This window comes from Gymnoscopelus microlampas (assembly GCF_963454915.1).
Source record: "Gymnoscopelus microlampas genome assembly, chromosome: 5".
NCBI lineage: Eukaryota > Metazoa > Chordata > Actinopteri > Myctophiformes > Myctophidae > Gymnoscopelus > Gymnoscopelus microlampas.
In genome coordinates this window covers 26,918,649-26,935,242 of record NC_139942.1, presented here as the reverse complement: position 1 = coordinate 26,935,242, position 16,594 = coordinate 26,918,649, and the positions used below count along the sequence as shown (strand labels likewise).

General features: G+C 42.3%; 1 protein-coding gene across 1 annotated transcript in view; it reads left to right on the top strand.

The window, feature by feature from the left end:
* Positions 1 to 3,633, top strand: part of espnlb (espin like b) — a gene marked incomplete at both ends in the record, with an annotated part of 4,294 nt that extends 661 nt beyond the window's left edge. The window contains 3 exons of the mRNA XM_084056820.1: positions 696 to 814; positions 1,242 to 1,421; positions 1,918 to 3,633. Of these exons, the coding sequence (XP_083912946.1) occupies positions 696 to 814; positions 1,242 to 1,421; positions 1,918 to 3,633 (2,015 nt within the window). The remainder of the gene's footprint in view (positions 1 to 695; positions 815 to 1,241; positions 1,422 to 1,917) is intronic.
* Between the last annotated feature and the right edge of the window lie 12,961 nt (positions 3,634 to 16,594).

Here is a 16,594-nt window from a genome sequence, read left to right as displayed (position 1 = left end):
CAACGTGGGCACCATTAGGTCATGATCATGATACTTGATGATACATGATGATTAATAATTGATTTAATTGTGTTTTTGGCATTGAACATAAACATAAATAAAAATGATTTCTGTTAGCCCTATTGGGCTTAATAAACAGAAATTGCACAGATATGACAAATAACTTAAATATACAAAGAAATGACTGGCAATAAAATATACTGAGAATAACATGTCTCAAATATACTGCCAAAATAGGCCATATTTAATAATTTTATATTCAACATCCTTCCATCCATCCATCTTCCAAGGCTTATCCGGAGTCAGGTCGCGGGGGCAACAGTTTCAGCAGAGAGCTCTAGACTTCCCTTTCCTGAGCAACATTAGCCACTTCCTCTTTGGGGGATCTGAGGCGTTCCCAGGCCAGTGTGGAGACCCCCATATAGTCCTTGGTCTGCCACGGGGTCTCCTCCCAGTGGGACGTGCATATTCAACATACTAATTTGTTTAAAAATACCAGAAATAGATGATCGACAAGATCGTCCATTTACACTATATTTGAAAATCTTTGAAAAAATAAAATATGTATGTATTTTTCAACACAAAATGCAAAATAATTTAGATGATCTGAAATTATTGGGATAAGGCGATTATGTAATATTTGTGAGTAGGCACCATGTGATTATTATCAGTTGATGTACAGTATGTGTTTACAGTGGTAACGTCATTCACCCATCTGAAGCCTCCAGAGAGGGACCACAACAACCTGTTGGCTCAGATGAAGATGAAGTCCCTGAGACATGCCGGTATCACTGCTGTGTTTACTGGACAATCGGTGAGCTATACAGTAGCTACACTGGGTACAGTATATACTGTACTGGGTATATAGTACTCCCCTTTGGCTGAGTGTTAAATGCCTTGTTGTTGATTTCCCATTTGGGAGACCAGGTTTGAATCCAGATGGTTAGATAAAGAACAAAAATCTTAGAGTCGAGTTTTGCTTTTGCAGTTATTAAATTATATAGCTGCCCCGGCAGCACTATTCCTATACGGTAGGCTATACGTGGCTAAGTGGTTGTTGCATGGAACATGTGGAGCACATATGGATGTTGATGTGTTCACATCAATGCTGATTATTTTTTACAACATAGTGTAAGATCAGTTTTTAATAGCTTTTCCTGTGACTATTGGACCTTCAATGAATCCAAGTACAGTTGGACTTTCAGTTGACTGTGAAAATCCTCTGTCCATGCCTTCACCAGAGACCGGAGGATGAGGAGGAGCTTGAGGAGGTACCTATCGTGGACATAATCATGGCTGACATTGATTCACTGGTGCCCACGCACGATGAGAATGGCCGGCCAATAGCTGAGTGGAAGAGGCAGGTGATGGTTCGACAACTCCAGGTCAGACTACATGATGAAGAGGAGCAGAGGAGACAGGTACTGGCTGCAAGTGTGTGTAATGTTTACTGTATACATGAGTGTCTGTGTGTGCATAACCATAATGAAGGGGACGAAAGGTAGAGAAGAATCTCACTCTGGAAAATCTCTGTAATGCTTAATTTATACTTTGTCATACAGCGGTGTCAATGCCGAAGATAGCAGATCTACAAGCTCACAAATGTGTCACAATGCCATTTGTTGTGAGCTTGTTGTGAGCTTTGGTTATTTTCAGCATGTGACATGGCATGCAACAACGATAGATCAGGCTTAAGTTTTGCACAATGCTGCATTCATTTGTTCACTTTACACATGTGTTGATTTTAAATGTGCTCATATATTTGAAGAATATACCAATTAAATGTTATTTTAAATCTAATGTTTTACAATGACACAATAATATCTTGTATAGTATTTTACAACAATCTTGAAGAGATTCCTCAGCATCATGTGTGGGTTTAGCACTAACTTCATTGCTCACCCCACCCCCCACCAGGACATGGCCAATTGCAACATACCGGTGGACGGCTGGAAGTACTCGCAGGTCCACAACGCTGTCCTGGGGCCGTTTGGAGAGCTGCTGACTGAGGACGACCTGAGGTACCTCCACCAACAGATGGAGAACGTGTCCCTCCAGAAGCGCTGCCAGGCCTATGAGCTGGAGCTGACCAGACTGACAGAAGAGCTGAGGGCCATTCTGCCTGATCCTATTGTCAACATTTCCCTCAACAGGGACATCTTACAGCAGATGGACATGGAGGGACGGCTGCCCCTGCCGGTCTGGTGCAGCCGCGTCTCGGAGATCGTCAGGAACATGTCACTGTTGCTGAACAATCTCACCGGCAGCGACGGGTTGGGGCAGAGGAACACGGTGGACGGGTTGATGGAGGGGGTGAGGGAGCTGCAGGGCGTGAGGGATGGTTTGGGACGTAACCATCCGGGGCAGGTCAAGTGGCAGGACCAGGAACTAGGCTCAGGGGCCCAGGAGGGAACATCTGCAGCATCCGCAGGCTGCAGGATACCCCATATTGGGATGGCATCAGCCTTTAGCCACCGGCTTGAGAGCAACAGCTACAGCAGGATTCAGAGGGAGAGGGTGCAGCATGAGATTCAACAGTCTGGAGTGTCTGTTAAAAACCTCAGGTCTAACTTTGAGGGACAGATTGGGGCCATTTATCCATTCGCCGGTTTTGTGAACAACTCTCACAAACAATACACTAGTGGGGGCCAGGGGATGAAGACTGGGATAGTGGTTGGAGTTCCTGAAATAAACAACCAAACTGCTTGTACAGATGTGGGCTGCAAACTGAACAACCACGATGAACCTAAACCAGTTATGCCTGTGATGGAGACCACCAGCTTGAGGAAAGAACGTATAGTGGTGTTGTTCCTCAGCCACTGGAAGAAGTCTGCCTATGCTATTACAATGAGAGCAGCCAGGCTTAAACAGGGACATGAGGCCACATCAGGGAAAACCGATGTTGTTACAGCGACATCACTACAGCCTCAGCAGAGAGACGCCTCCATGTTTGATTTCTGCCGCCGAAGAACTGCCGTTGATAAGATGCTCCACTCCTGGAGGAATGTGAAATGGGGCCAGAGAGACACGCCTACTGTCTGTTGCTCCACCCATTCCCCCTCACAAGCCGCATCCCCTCGGCTAACCTACTCCCCTGAGCAGTTTCTGCCGGAGGAGGATGGGGTTGCGGCAAGCCATGACACCTTGACCCTTGACCTCTTCATGCTGGGGTACTTCCGCATCCTGGAGCAGGACCTGTCACCTGAGGAGAGGAAGATGAGGCACCTCCTGTGCTTTGAGGTCTTCGACCACGTGGGCAGTTTCCCCTGGAAGACCGTCTTGGATTTCCACAAGGCTGTCATCCAAGAAATCCAGGCTGGGAAGCGGCAGTGGAGTGACGGCTTTGAGGACATCAAAGTATGCTTCTTTGGGAATTCCAGCAAGGCCTCCGTGTCCAGGAGGTACCACGAAGGTGGAGCCAGAGAAACCCCATGCCCGCCATCATTATCTGCGTCATTATCCCCTGATACCAGACAGGTACCTATGGTCATAGTTCAAACTGCTTCTCCAGAGGACTGTGGGAGTGGCACAGACTTCTCCTCTTTTAGCAACGATGAGATCTGTCAATACATTGATCGAAGCTTTGCTTTCTGGAAGGAGAAGGAGGCAGAGATGTTTGATTTTGAGCATTAGTCTGTTGTATAAATGTGTGTTTTGTTTTCTTTTGTTTTGTTTGAATCTTTTTGCATCGAACTGACAAATTGATCGGAGGTGGGTTGTGATTATTTGTGCTTGTAGCGAAACTGTTTGAGAAGAGATGATTCCAAATAAATTCATGACAGCAAATTATATAAAACATAACATTAACCTTATTCCATGTTTAGATGCAGGCTTGTGTGGTATAAAGAGAGAACTCTCATAATCTCTCCCCTAATGGCTAGTGTCAAAGAGGATATGACCACCATACACAAGCACCACTTGCTTTTACATTATGCTTAGGTCCTCGGGGTAATGAGACAACACTAAAAACTAAATAGTAATCTCAAATTGTGCAGTGTGCACCTCGTTGCAGCCAACTAGTTGTTACATGTATGGCTGAGTATGGAAACAAACACACAGGGTTAATTCTATTGCTTGGCTTATTTTGTTGTAGTAAAGTCTAAAATACAGAGTAGCCAAACATGGTGGAAGGGCTACTGCAGCAAGAACTCGTAGTCTTCTTAACATCAAGGTGTGCTTATTCATGTAGGTAAAATATTGTAATGAAAACATTTGATGGAGCATGACAAGGAACTGGAACTCCACCAAACCAACAGCTCGAGCTGTTGGTTTGGTGCAAGTCCGGTAGAATACCTACCTTATAAAACCTGTGATATGCATTTGAAGAGATCTACAATCTATGACAGAATTGACCCATATGACTCAGACTCAATACCAAACACATGTCATGCTCAGTTAGTGTTGATGCAGTCATGCAGATTTTATATACAGTATTTGAAACAAGATTTTTTTTTACAGGTTTGCAATTTGCAGTGCTACAAAGTTTACAAATAAATATATAGAATAGCACATACGTAGTGTAGCACTACCCCTTTCAGAGAAGGGCATAAAAAGGGTGAGCAGGTTTGCTGCCTTCGTTTTGGCCCAAAGCCTGCATTTGAGTGTTTGGGGAAAGACTTGGAGGCTTGGGGTTATTGGGCCTATAATACTGGATAAGTTAACTTGTGAACCAAATGCTTTTGTAATTCATTTTGGCAATATGGTGACTTGTTTTAACAAGTGGTATTCTATATCCCCTTTACAGAGTTTGGCAAGTGTGGCAGTTTATGAGGGGGAGCTGGGATACTGCCGGGATCAGTAAAGGGTAGGGGGATGGGTTTTCAAGAGGGTTTATAATATGTTTGTTAAGCCTGCTTAGGATAATGTATTTTCTGTATTTCCAGAGCCTCCAGGTCCGTCTAATGGCTCCATAGAATCCTGTGGGCAGTTATTGGTGGGAGACTTAAGGATAGCCTATATATGTTGACTGGGTATGTTGTGTTATTCTGTTTTGTTTGTTTTGTATTTTTTATATTTTTATTATATTTTGTAATGTCTGAGATGAGTCAGTGTTGAAGGGTAACCATATGTTTTATATGTGGTGTATTGTAGGAAGGAGGACAACCAGCCTTTTTTGCTGTTTTTCTCTCCTGTGTCATATTTCATATTCCATATTTTATATTAGATACTGGGTTGTGTCAATTATTGTATGTCGGGTTAAGGTGTATTATACTGGGCCATTATTAATTGATTTAGCATGGTTTGGATTTTGTGTTTGCTGTGTTTACTTATTTACTTTGATTTTGGTTTTGTGTATTGGTATTGTTTTCCTTATTTGTTTGCTGTGTAGGTTTATGTTAGAGGCCCCTTTAATAGGCCCTGAAGCCTTCGCCCCTCTATCGCCTAGTTGCCCAGCTTTTAGTCAATCATACAAATAACCCCCCTTCTCCGTTCTCACCCAAAGTGCCCACTTTTCCTGGTACCCACTCTACTCTAATGCCCAGTCTTCCCCCCAAAAATGGTGCCCAGATTTCCCTAGTGCCCACCTTTCCTGTATTCCTGTCAATCACAGGGCCCTGAGTGCAGATGCTGATTGTCTCTTCCACGTTTTGGTTTCTGCAAAACGGCCACCCAGTTCTTGGGGCCAGACCGGTCTGCAGAGAACTCATGATAATGTGAATTCACGCGACCGGGATGATTTACCAGGCTACTGCTTTTGTGGTTTTAATGGAAAATTGTTGAATAAACTTGACACTATTGATGCATCGGCCTCCGGTTATGGTCATTCTGATCCCGTACCTAATTGGGGATCCTTACCTTGTTCAGTTACATTGTCTAGTACAGTATACAGTATATATGGTTAATGGTTTTGTAGGATCCCTCACTACTATATGTGACATGATGTGAGGGTGGCGTAGTCACTTCCTCAGCTGTGCCACACTAGCTTTACAGTGTTTCACAGTGTTTGAACAGCAGCAGCGTACAGAAGTGAACTGGTATATCAGGAACAACGATCAACAAAGACAGATAAGTGTGTTATCTGTCTCACTTTGTGTAATTGTGTTCTCTCCCCTTCATCATTGAACTGACCCATTTATTCCATATATTTGTCTCTCTTCTATATTTGACTCTCTCCCACATGTATTCACATCCATCCTGCTCTCTCTCTTTCTCTCTGTTCTCTGTACATCGCTTCCTCCTCCTCCAGTGTTTTGTGCTGTGTCATGGTATGCTCATGTTCGCCCAGCTGCTCCAAGTTCATTACCTAGTCAGCTGCATCACGACCATGGAGCGACACTTCGGCTTCGACAGCACGACCATGGGCATCATCAGATCCCTACCCGAGGTTTTGTACAGCACCACCCAATGGTCACTGCCCAAAATAACTACACTGCAAGACACAGTGAAAGATTGAGAAAAGAGTCAATCATTGATATTTAGCACCCCACCTCTTAAGTTGCTTCAACTTTTTCTCCCTCATGAAAATAAAATGACTATTCCCTTTAACACACCCAACTTGAAGTCATTTTACTTTAAGTAAAGTCGTAAACCAAAAACATTTATAATTTACTCATTTAAAAAAAAAAAGTTTTATAAACCTAGACATAAGTAGCTATGTATAATATAAATCATCATATACATATTAGGATCTCAGGGAGGGACCCCAGTCTTCTATTAGCTTTACTAGTCAATTTAAACATAACACCATTTAAGCCGTCAGAAACCGAGGGAAATTAATTGTTGTTCAGAATATTGTCTTTGTAGGCTATGCTGAAGCATAATGAAAAGCTCTCATGTGGGCTTGTAGATCGGCTATTTTCACTATGTTCGTAAGCAAGCATTGTGCAGCAAAGTTTAATACAGGTCAAGTGCTTAATCATCAGACCAATTGATTTAGTCGATTAAAAAAAGATTATTAGGATTTTTTTTCGTGTCAATTTGTTGATAAATAAGAAATAAAACAAATTATTAAAAAAAAACTGCTTCTTGATTATTCGATTAACCTACATGAGCAAAAATGGTTATTGGTTCTTCATCTGTTTTGTTGTTTTGATATATGTTTGGTCAATTGCCCAGTATAGTGCTCCCTCCTGTCTGGAAAGCCACAGCCAGTTGCTGATCCTGGCAGCCTTTCAGATTTTCTTTGGCATGGCATCGTGCCCTCCAGCCCTGTGGAATCTCTTACATAGATGACTTTGCAAAGCCAGGAAATTCAGCACTTTATAGGTGAGTGAGACACAGCATACTTTGGTAGATTATTTCTGGCAAAGTGCTGCCTCTGTTCTGATAAGCTTCTTTTTGGCTTATCTATCTATCTATCTATCTATCTATCTATCTATCTATCTATCTATCTGTCTGTCTGTCTGTCTGTCTGTCTGTCTGTCTGTCTGTCTGTCTGTCTGTCTGTCTGTCTGTCTGTCTGTCTGTCTGTCTGTCTGTCTGTCTGTCTGTGTGTGTGTGTGTGTCTGTGTGTGTGTGTGTGTGTGTGTGTGTGTGTGTGTGTGTGTGTGTGTGTGTGTGTGTGTGTGTGTGTGTGTGTGTGTGTGTGTGTGTGTGTGTGTGTGTGTGTGTGCTTATCTATCTATCTTGTCTGTCTGTCTGTCTGTCTGTCTGTCTGTCTGTCTGTCTGTCTGTCTGTCTGTCTGTCACAAACAAAACACTCAAACTTAAAGGCAGGCTAAGTGATTTTCTTTGGTTAAAATACGTGTTAAATAGCTCTATATTCTGATAGTAGAGTGTTTGTTCAGTAACAGGAGTCTCCATGTCTTTCCAGCTCTTCAGAAAATGTATTTTCACCGTCAGTGACCCCAACTTTAGGAACCCCTATACTCTACCACAAGTCAAAAAAATCATCTTAAAGAAAAAACATGAAAAAACATATTTGTGAAACATTTATTTTACTTCTGTGAAATGTTTGTCATCAAATATTTGACTGGGATATGCTAGGGATCATGCGCTTCCTCTGCCTGAACTCTTTCTCCCCCATCTGACTGTTTTAGTCTTTTGTTGTGACCAACATATCTGGAGAAGTAATGGCTGGATTGTCCCATTAAGCTGTGCACATTCCTGCTCCCAAGAGGAAGGAGCTATTGATTTTGGTGACCCCATGACCTGTCCTCTACTGCCACCATCAGGCCAAACTTAACATTCTTGAAATGAGCATATCTCCTGAACCATACAAACACACAGATTGCTGTGCACATTCCTGCTTCCACGAGGAAGAAACCTATTGATTTTGGTAACCCCATTGATTTTCCTCAAGCGCCACCACCAGGCCAAACTTTGTCTTGCCCCACAACCCTCAAAACTATAAACAGTAAAAGGTCAAGGGTCAATCAGCAGGTGTGTAACAGGTGGGTTGTGAATCTCCATCCTTCTTGCCATTGATTTTGGTAACCCTATGACCTGTCCTCTACTGTCACCATTAGGCCAGATTTTCAACTGAGCAAACTGGTAGAGATTTTTAAGCCTTGGTGGAAGTGTATAGTTTACTGAGTGCATTATCCGAGTCACAATGGCTTTTAGACAGTAAAATCTTCAGTGTTAATGTATCTATTTGTATCTCAGGGTGTGTTAGGGGTTCATTTGGTTCCATTTGTACATTCTCAGAGTTAAATTCACACTCAGGATCTTACTGTGTACTCTGTATCTCATCTTTTACCTTGGATAAACCTCATTCCCTCATCCCTCTACATACTATTTTTCAAGACTTGAACGAAAATCTTTATTCTCTCCTCTATTCTCTCACTTGCTAATAATGACACATTGTTACTAGTGAAGCACATGCATTTTATGGGAGAACACTACTTGATCTCTCTCTCTTCTCTCTCCCACAGGCAGCCCAAAAGACCTGAGCCCCTCTGACCACCGCTGGATGGGGGATGAGGGTGGATGGGCAACCTCGTCATCTCTGCTTCTTTGGCTCTCACCTCCATCCATCTCTTCTTTTCCCCCAGAAACAAGCTCCAGGTAAATTTAGGTAGCTACTACAACGTTTATCAATTTGCTGATTACCTTTAAGGCATTTGATAGCCTGGCTCAAATTATGTTTTTTAGTTATTAAACCCCTTATATGCCTTCACAAAACTATGGTTAAGTGATGTATTGCAGGGAGACATGTCCACACTGGCCTGGGAATGCATAGGGATTCCCCAGGAGGAAGTGGCTCAGGAAAGGAAAGTCTGGAGCTCTCTCCTGAAACTGTTGCCCCCGCGACCCGACTCTGGATAAGCGGTTGAAGAAGGATGGATGGAATGGATGTCCAAATATTTGTTTTTCAAGCTCCCGAGCCACAAAAAGGAGTCAAATCCACACAAGAAGCACCTTTGTTTGCACCTCCAACATGTGACATCGATTCCCTTCCCCTATTTGCACTTAATAGGGTGTGACATCACTGTAGATTATAGTTTTATTCACTTAATGTTTTATTTCTTACTGCACTTTTTCATACATGTATTAATGCCCATTACAGTTTTGTGCTTTGTTTGTTTTGCATTCCATAGCGCCCACTCAGCACCTATTGCACACCTGTCTGGCGTATCCGCCCTGGAAGAGGTTGTTTTGAAAATTGCTCTATAAATAAAGTGGATTATTATTACTAGTCCATACCCGGTCGACGCATCCGTGGGGGGATATGCGCACATGATCTGGCAGCCCGGGAGGCAGCCCCGTAACCATGGCGACAGTGTTTTACACAAAAACGCTAATAAACAGCTGAGATTTGGTGATATCGAAAAACTTCGCTGTTAGGTGCACATGGTAATGGTCAATGGCTGTGTGCAATTTCGGATCAATTACTCCAGCCACTGAGGAGAACCGGGCAGTGCAATTTTAGCCTCACCAAACATGACACCAACCATGACAGAGGTTTTGTCAAATTATAGGAGGATAGGAGGATAATGTCCTCACAGGAAAAATGACAAATGTTAATATGATAATAAATTGACAAATCTTCATCAGCAGGCAGCCTCTGAGTCCAGTTCTGTGAAAGACAATGCCTGTGAGTTACTGAGTTTTTAAAAAAGTCCCTTGTTCTATGAATTAATGAATGAATTAATCAATCAATCAATCAATCAATCAATCAATCAATCAGGCTGGCTGGCTGGCTGGCTGGCTGCCTAGCTAGTTGGCTGACTATGCTTGCTGGCTGGCTGTTTAAACTAACCCATCCACAGTGCCAGAATTTCCTAAGCACCTGCTGCTGATGCTGCTACTTCTTCCAGTCTTGCTGCTGGTCATTCTGAGGTTTTGCCCAATCCACACCTCGTCTCCCAGTTCCCGGAGAAACAATACGGAAGCAGGCCAACCTACACCAACCTGCTCCTAGGTCAGGGGGCACACGCACACGTATCAAAGCATCCATGTTCATGCCAATGCATAGTGTGAAGTGTCACATACAACCATACAGGCATGCTTCTATGCATACAGCATGAGCACACAAGACTGCGTGTCAAGACTTTCTTGACTGGGTGCGTGGCCCAAGTGGGGCACTGACATATGCAGGGGTGGAATGAGGTGTATGAGTGTGCGCACAGCACACACAGACACACATTATGCACAAGGGTATGCACGCGCATATGTCGGAATAGCATTAATTACCATGTTTTGTAACCCAAAGCAATTATAGCTATATCTACTTTAATTACTAACATTACAGTGGCTTATTCCTGTGTTTAAAGTTTAATTTAAAAGATGAATAGAATAATGACAATACAACAGAGTGGCACCATACAATTTTTATATTCGGGTGCATTCGTAAGTATGTTTGCAAATCCAATTTCCAGCATAGAGCGCTCTGATATAAGTTAATTTACACGTAATTTTCTATTTTTGTCTTTTGCAATGCATTCAAATGAATTCATCCTGTAACTCATCTCATAACTTTGGAAGGATAAGCCACTTTCAGGATGATAAACAGTGCCTCTTCTACAGGGACCACAGCAACGTCAGAAGCACACAGACCATCTTAAAAGAAAATCAAAAGTTTAACATCAACACAACACCAATTTCTTTGCATCTATTAAACTTTGTTAAAATGTTTCAGATGGTCCATGGGATCCAGCTTCTTCCCTTCTGATGATTCTAACTCTGATGTTTTTTTTTCTCCACATGTGTGTGGAATAATCCAGAGAGCCACAGCCATCGAATATTGCAATAACTTCCAATCGTCATTGTTGTCACAAATGTTCAGAGGTTTCGAAAACCTAGGCTTTTTCGTTTTCCGAGTAGTCAGTGTGCACTCTCAGTGTGTTTCCGAATCCCAAAAGCCAAAACCCCAGATAGGAGTATTTAGAAGAACTGTGAATCCCGTGCCACCTCAGGCCACCCCCTGGACACAACACTGTGAGCACAAGCACACCCTTGCATGCATGCCAATATGGAGCAGTGGCGCATGGGTGCACATAATGCATTGCAAATAGGGACATCATTATCATATTGTCTATACATTATGCAGCACTGCATTATTCTGCATTTGACCTCACCGTGCCCCCCCAACTTGCCTGTGTTTAGGGACCATTCGGATGCCGCTGGCTGCAGCAGGGGTGCTGCTGGGCGGTGTGTTAATTAGGCTGTGTTTAGTACCACAGTCATCTCTCTACTTCTCAGTGTCCCTCCCTTCCTCATGGGCTGTCAACCAGAAGGTGGCAGGGGGTCACTATCAGCTATGGTGACACACAGCTACACAACTCAATCCGGACCTCATCTGATCAATAGGGGTGTGTGTGTGTGTGTGTGTGTGTGTGTGTGTGTGTGTGTGTGTGTGTGTGTGTGTGTGTGTGTGTGTGTGTGTGTGTGTGTGTGTGTGTGTGTGTGTGTGTGTGTGTGTGTGTGTGTGTGTGTGTGTGTGTACCCATGTACACAATTGCTTGTCTAATACATTGAATAAAACAATGCATTGTGCACATTGCATTGTCCAATTCAAATTGAAATCTCTTGCCAAGACATTTTTGCACATACATATGCCACTGTCTATGCAACAGTTTCCATACTGTGGAGGCACAAACCTTTACTCTCAATAATTCATGTCCCCCATGCTCTACCAACGTCATGCTCTTTTTAAAGACTATACCTGCTGTTCCGTCTTGGGCTCTATTATCCTTCAACTCTAGTTAATTTTTGTTGTCATAGCTAATATCTGGTAATATTGGTAATGCTTTTTATTGGAGAGCATAGCAGAGTATTACAGGTACTGTAATAGACAGAAGAGAGGATGCGGTGACATGATGCCATTACACCTCCAGAATCAAACAGAGGACATTAAAATCAGGTACTAGATATGAGGATGGCCCCAGTAAAATACAGTTTTGACTGATACTGTGGATTGCAACTCAACTTTTTCTACAATACGATGATACTGTCATTCATCCAGCCATTTGTGAATAGTTACATGTCAATTTGCATCAGAGTAAAAGGAAAAAGTTTGAAGAATAAAGAAAAACGTTTTTGATATTTTTGTTTCATTCAGGAATGTCTTAATCACCAATGCACCGTGCTGCCCAAATGTGTGTGCTGCTTTTTCACAGGTCAGTATCTGTGTGCAACTCATGCTGCTCCTGCTCGAGCAAAGTGTTCAACCCGGTGTAAGGAGAGGTTGGAATTGAGTTCATCTCAGCCTGTCATGCTGACTGTTCTAACATCACCATTGACCTGCACAACCCCCACAGAGTCCAAGTAAAGGATCTCTCTCTCTCTCTCTCTCTCTCTCTCTCTCTCTCTCTCTCTCTCTCTCTCTCTCTCTCTCCCCCTTTCATTGTCACTCTTTATCACACTCCCACTCTCCCTCTCAGTTGTCTCTTGAAGCTGCCATCCTGAAATAAATGAAAAAAGCAATTGAAAGAACACGGCCCCCTCAGGCATTGGAAGGACAATAACAGTCACCAGAACCAGGGGCGTGTGTTTTCAATGAGTCTAACATGGTTAAAATAGAGTTTGAAGTTACAATAGGTTTATATAGGAGGGGTGTGTGTCCGATCTAATAAATATCAAATATCTAAATATTGAATCAAGCAACTTAAAAACTGTCTGGGGTAGATGTTACAATTACCCCAGAAGTGTTTTAAAGTGAAATACTAGTGTTTTAACATACAATACCATACCGATTTACTAAAACGTTCTATTCACACAAAAACATTTTAAGCCTTATCTATTGACTTGTATCAGTTATTTCCGGTGAGCAACACTGTCAGGATATGCATTTCTGTGTCTTGTTTTGAAGTGTTTCTGGTTCTTATTTTGTAGTTTTGTTCTATTGTTTCCTGTCCGCCCCTGTAGTACTGTACCTGCCTTGTCTAACCTGTCTTGTGATTTGTCTGTGTTTTCACCTGTGTCCTGTTTGCCCCAGCCAATCCCTGTGTTAATTGTCTGTTGAGTTCACCTGTGTCCCGTTATCCTCGTGTGTATTTAAGCCCTCTGTTTGGGTGTGGTACTTTGTTGGATTATTGTGTTTGTATCCTGAGTTTCCAAGTCTGTTCATGTTTGCTGTTGTTCATTAAACTCTGTCTTCCATGTCAAGATTCTGACTTCCTTGCATTTGAGTCCTACTAGAGAAACGCCCTGACAAACACAGTCATGTGATGATGCACTAATTAGGCTTTACAGTATGTCTTTGTTCAGAACACCTATGACATCCTATGAAGGATGTCAAAAGATGTCAACCAAACAGTTTTGTCTCTGTTGTGACAAAGCATCAATACCAGGGCCAGTGGTGTTTGGGGCAGTCATGGACTCTGCATGTATCTGGTGGAAATAGGCCTGTGGGAGCAAACAGGGAGCATGTGGATATTATGACCTTGGCAATCTGGAGAACAGGTTAGTGTGTACATTATGTGAGTGTGTGTGAGACGAGTGCATATTGCAGAGGTGTGTGTGTGTGTGTGTGTGTGTGTGTGTGTGTGTGTGTGTGTGTGTGTGTGTGTGTCTTCTGAAATTGGAATATGTTGTTGAGTGACCAATATTTTTATCCTTCAAAATTGCAAATGTTTGAAGAAGAGAGGAGCAAAGGGAAAAGAGAGTACATTATACTCAGAATACAGTGTCCTCTATGCACAAGTTTTTTTTTCTTTGTCGTATTTTTAGTGGTGCCAGCCGCTCTACATTTGACTGTGTCTGTGTGTCCGTCCATCCGTCCGTCCGTATGTTATGTCCGTCCGTATGTTTGAACATGGCAAAGAAGCAACACATGCGCCACTTCAACACACACACACACACACACACACACACACACACACACACACACACACACACACATGCGCACACACACGCACACACACACACACGCACACACACACACTTGACGTCCGTATGTCCGTCCGTATGTTATGTCCGTCCGTTTGAGCACGGCATTTAAACAGCTATAACTCCAGTTCGCAGCATGCTACGGAGTACAAATTTTGTACATGGACTAAAACCACCAATAGGGACGAACTGAAATTAATTAAGCCCCGCCCCCTCTGTCTTCCTATTGGCTGGACTAGTGGGTTTTAAACAGCCGTAAGTCCAGTTTGCAGCATGCCACCAAGTCCAAATTTGGTATGTGGACTTACACCACCAATAGGGACGAACTGTAAGTACTTAAGCCCCGCCCCCTCTGTCTGCCTATTGGCTGGGCTTTAAACAGCCATTATTCCAGTTTGCAGCATGCTACCAAGTACAAATTTGGTAAGTGGACTCAGACCACCTATAGGGACGAACTGAAATAAGTTAAGCCCCGCCCCAAAGGCACCGCTTCCTTCACATAGGGTGTGATTTTTTTTACTACTAAAGGCATTTTACTACTACCAAATAAAACCAATTTGTTGGGAAAATAGCCTCTATAAACTCATGTTGCCTATACAAGCTCATGTTGCGAGCTTAGAGGCTATTTTTGCCATTTGTCATAAGAAAGTGCTTAACAAAAAAAACTCACCTTGTCTTAGTATTTTGAGACAGTGTGTAGGCCTATGTATTGTCATACATGAGAACGGTAAAAACTGAAGTAAAACACAATATGAGGTCATGATCATGATGGCTAATGAAAAGTCAGAAAATGTCATTACAAGGAGGAAACAATCTAGGTTTTTGTAAGATGACCTTTTCTAATGTCATTATGTTTAACGTGCCAGGCCAGGGCTGCCAACCCTCCTGGATCCTGCAGGAGTCTCCTGGATTTCGACCACATCTCCTTCTGAGCTCCTGGATTGTTCCTCATTTTGTATCAAAGTCCCACAGGAAATTTCATCTACTATGTTAAAAAAGATTTGGGGGAGGACCCCCAAACCCCCCGCTTGGGGGGTGTGGTCAGTGTATGAAATCATAGAGATATTCACTTTTAAGTAATGTGGTGAGGCTACAGTTCATGGACTATCAAATGATGGTAACATTGTACCTCTAAGAAAGAAACTCTAGGGCAGGGGTTGGCAAGTAAGTTTGGCCTTGGGCACCTATTACAGGTGCACACAGAAATGCTTAAGTAATCCTTTTTGTGCAGGCGTCATCCTTGAATGTTTCACTTAGAGGATATTTAGTGAACATTTTATCTGGAGACAGAGAGTACTCTTTTTCGAACAAGCGCTCTTTCAAGGTTCAAGGTCTCTTAGAATGGAGAGAAACAATGTATCATTTAAGGCAAGTGAAACACAACTTTGGTGTGTTTTTTAAACATGAGAGTTTTTCATCCAAAAGTCTCAAGAGGAAAGTTGACAGTGAAAACATAACATTCCCAAAGAATGGAAATAGAACTATTTGTTCATCATACCTGATTTCATCAATTCAAAGCTATTGCTGTCCATATCCTGTACTGTCAGTCAGCTATTGCATATTATTTACCAAATAATTTGTTGGGGCCAGATATTATTGCTGGCGGGCAAGTTCTCTAAAAATGTTAAAATTTGTAAAAAAAATAAATAAATAAATAAAAACTTAAAAGTAATTACAATTTGTAAAAAATAATAAAATTCAGAAAGAATGAACTGATTCAAGTAAAAGTACTTAAAAGTCACTAAACTGAACTGAGTAAAAATACTTAAAAGTAATGAAATGAAGTAAACATTACCTAATTTAAGTAGAACTACTTAAAAGTTCATAAAGCCATTACAAATACTTCAGAATAAATTTCACACATCAGTAGGCTACACAGCAGTGTTACAGCAGTTTCTAACATTTCAAATGGCCATAACTCGGTGATCATTGCTCTAGTCCCACCTCAATACCAGTGCCCACACATCAAATAGAGTAGTACCGTCTGAATACCAGTGTCGATACATCAAATAGAGTAGTACGCCTGAATACCAGCAGCACCCACACATCAAATACAGTAGGCCTAGTAGGCCTACCGCTTCACACTGGGTGTGATTTTTTTTCATCATAGCCTACATTTTATGTAGGATGTAGGATAAAATAAAAATTGCCACACAACCCAATTAAAGTTTACTTTGAATATGTGAGTCAAATAGTATGCATATAAAGACACTGACATCTGAGATTAAATCTTTATCATGGAAAGGTGAGGGAATTAAATAGGTGAGGTCGCGCAGGCGCAAACATTGACAGGACGATGCTCAGCTGCATTCCCATCATTCTGTGACGAGAGGAGGATCCCCCGCACACACACACATACACACACGCACGACCGAAGAAC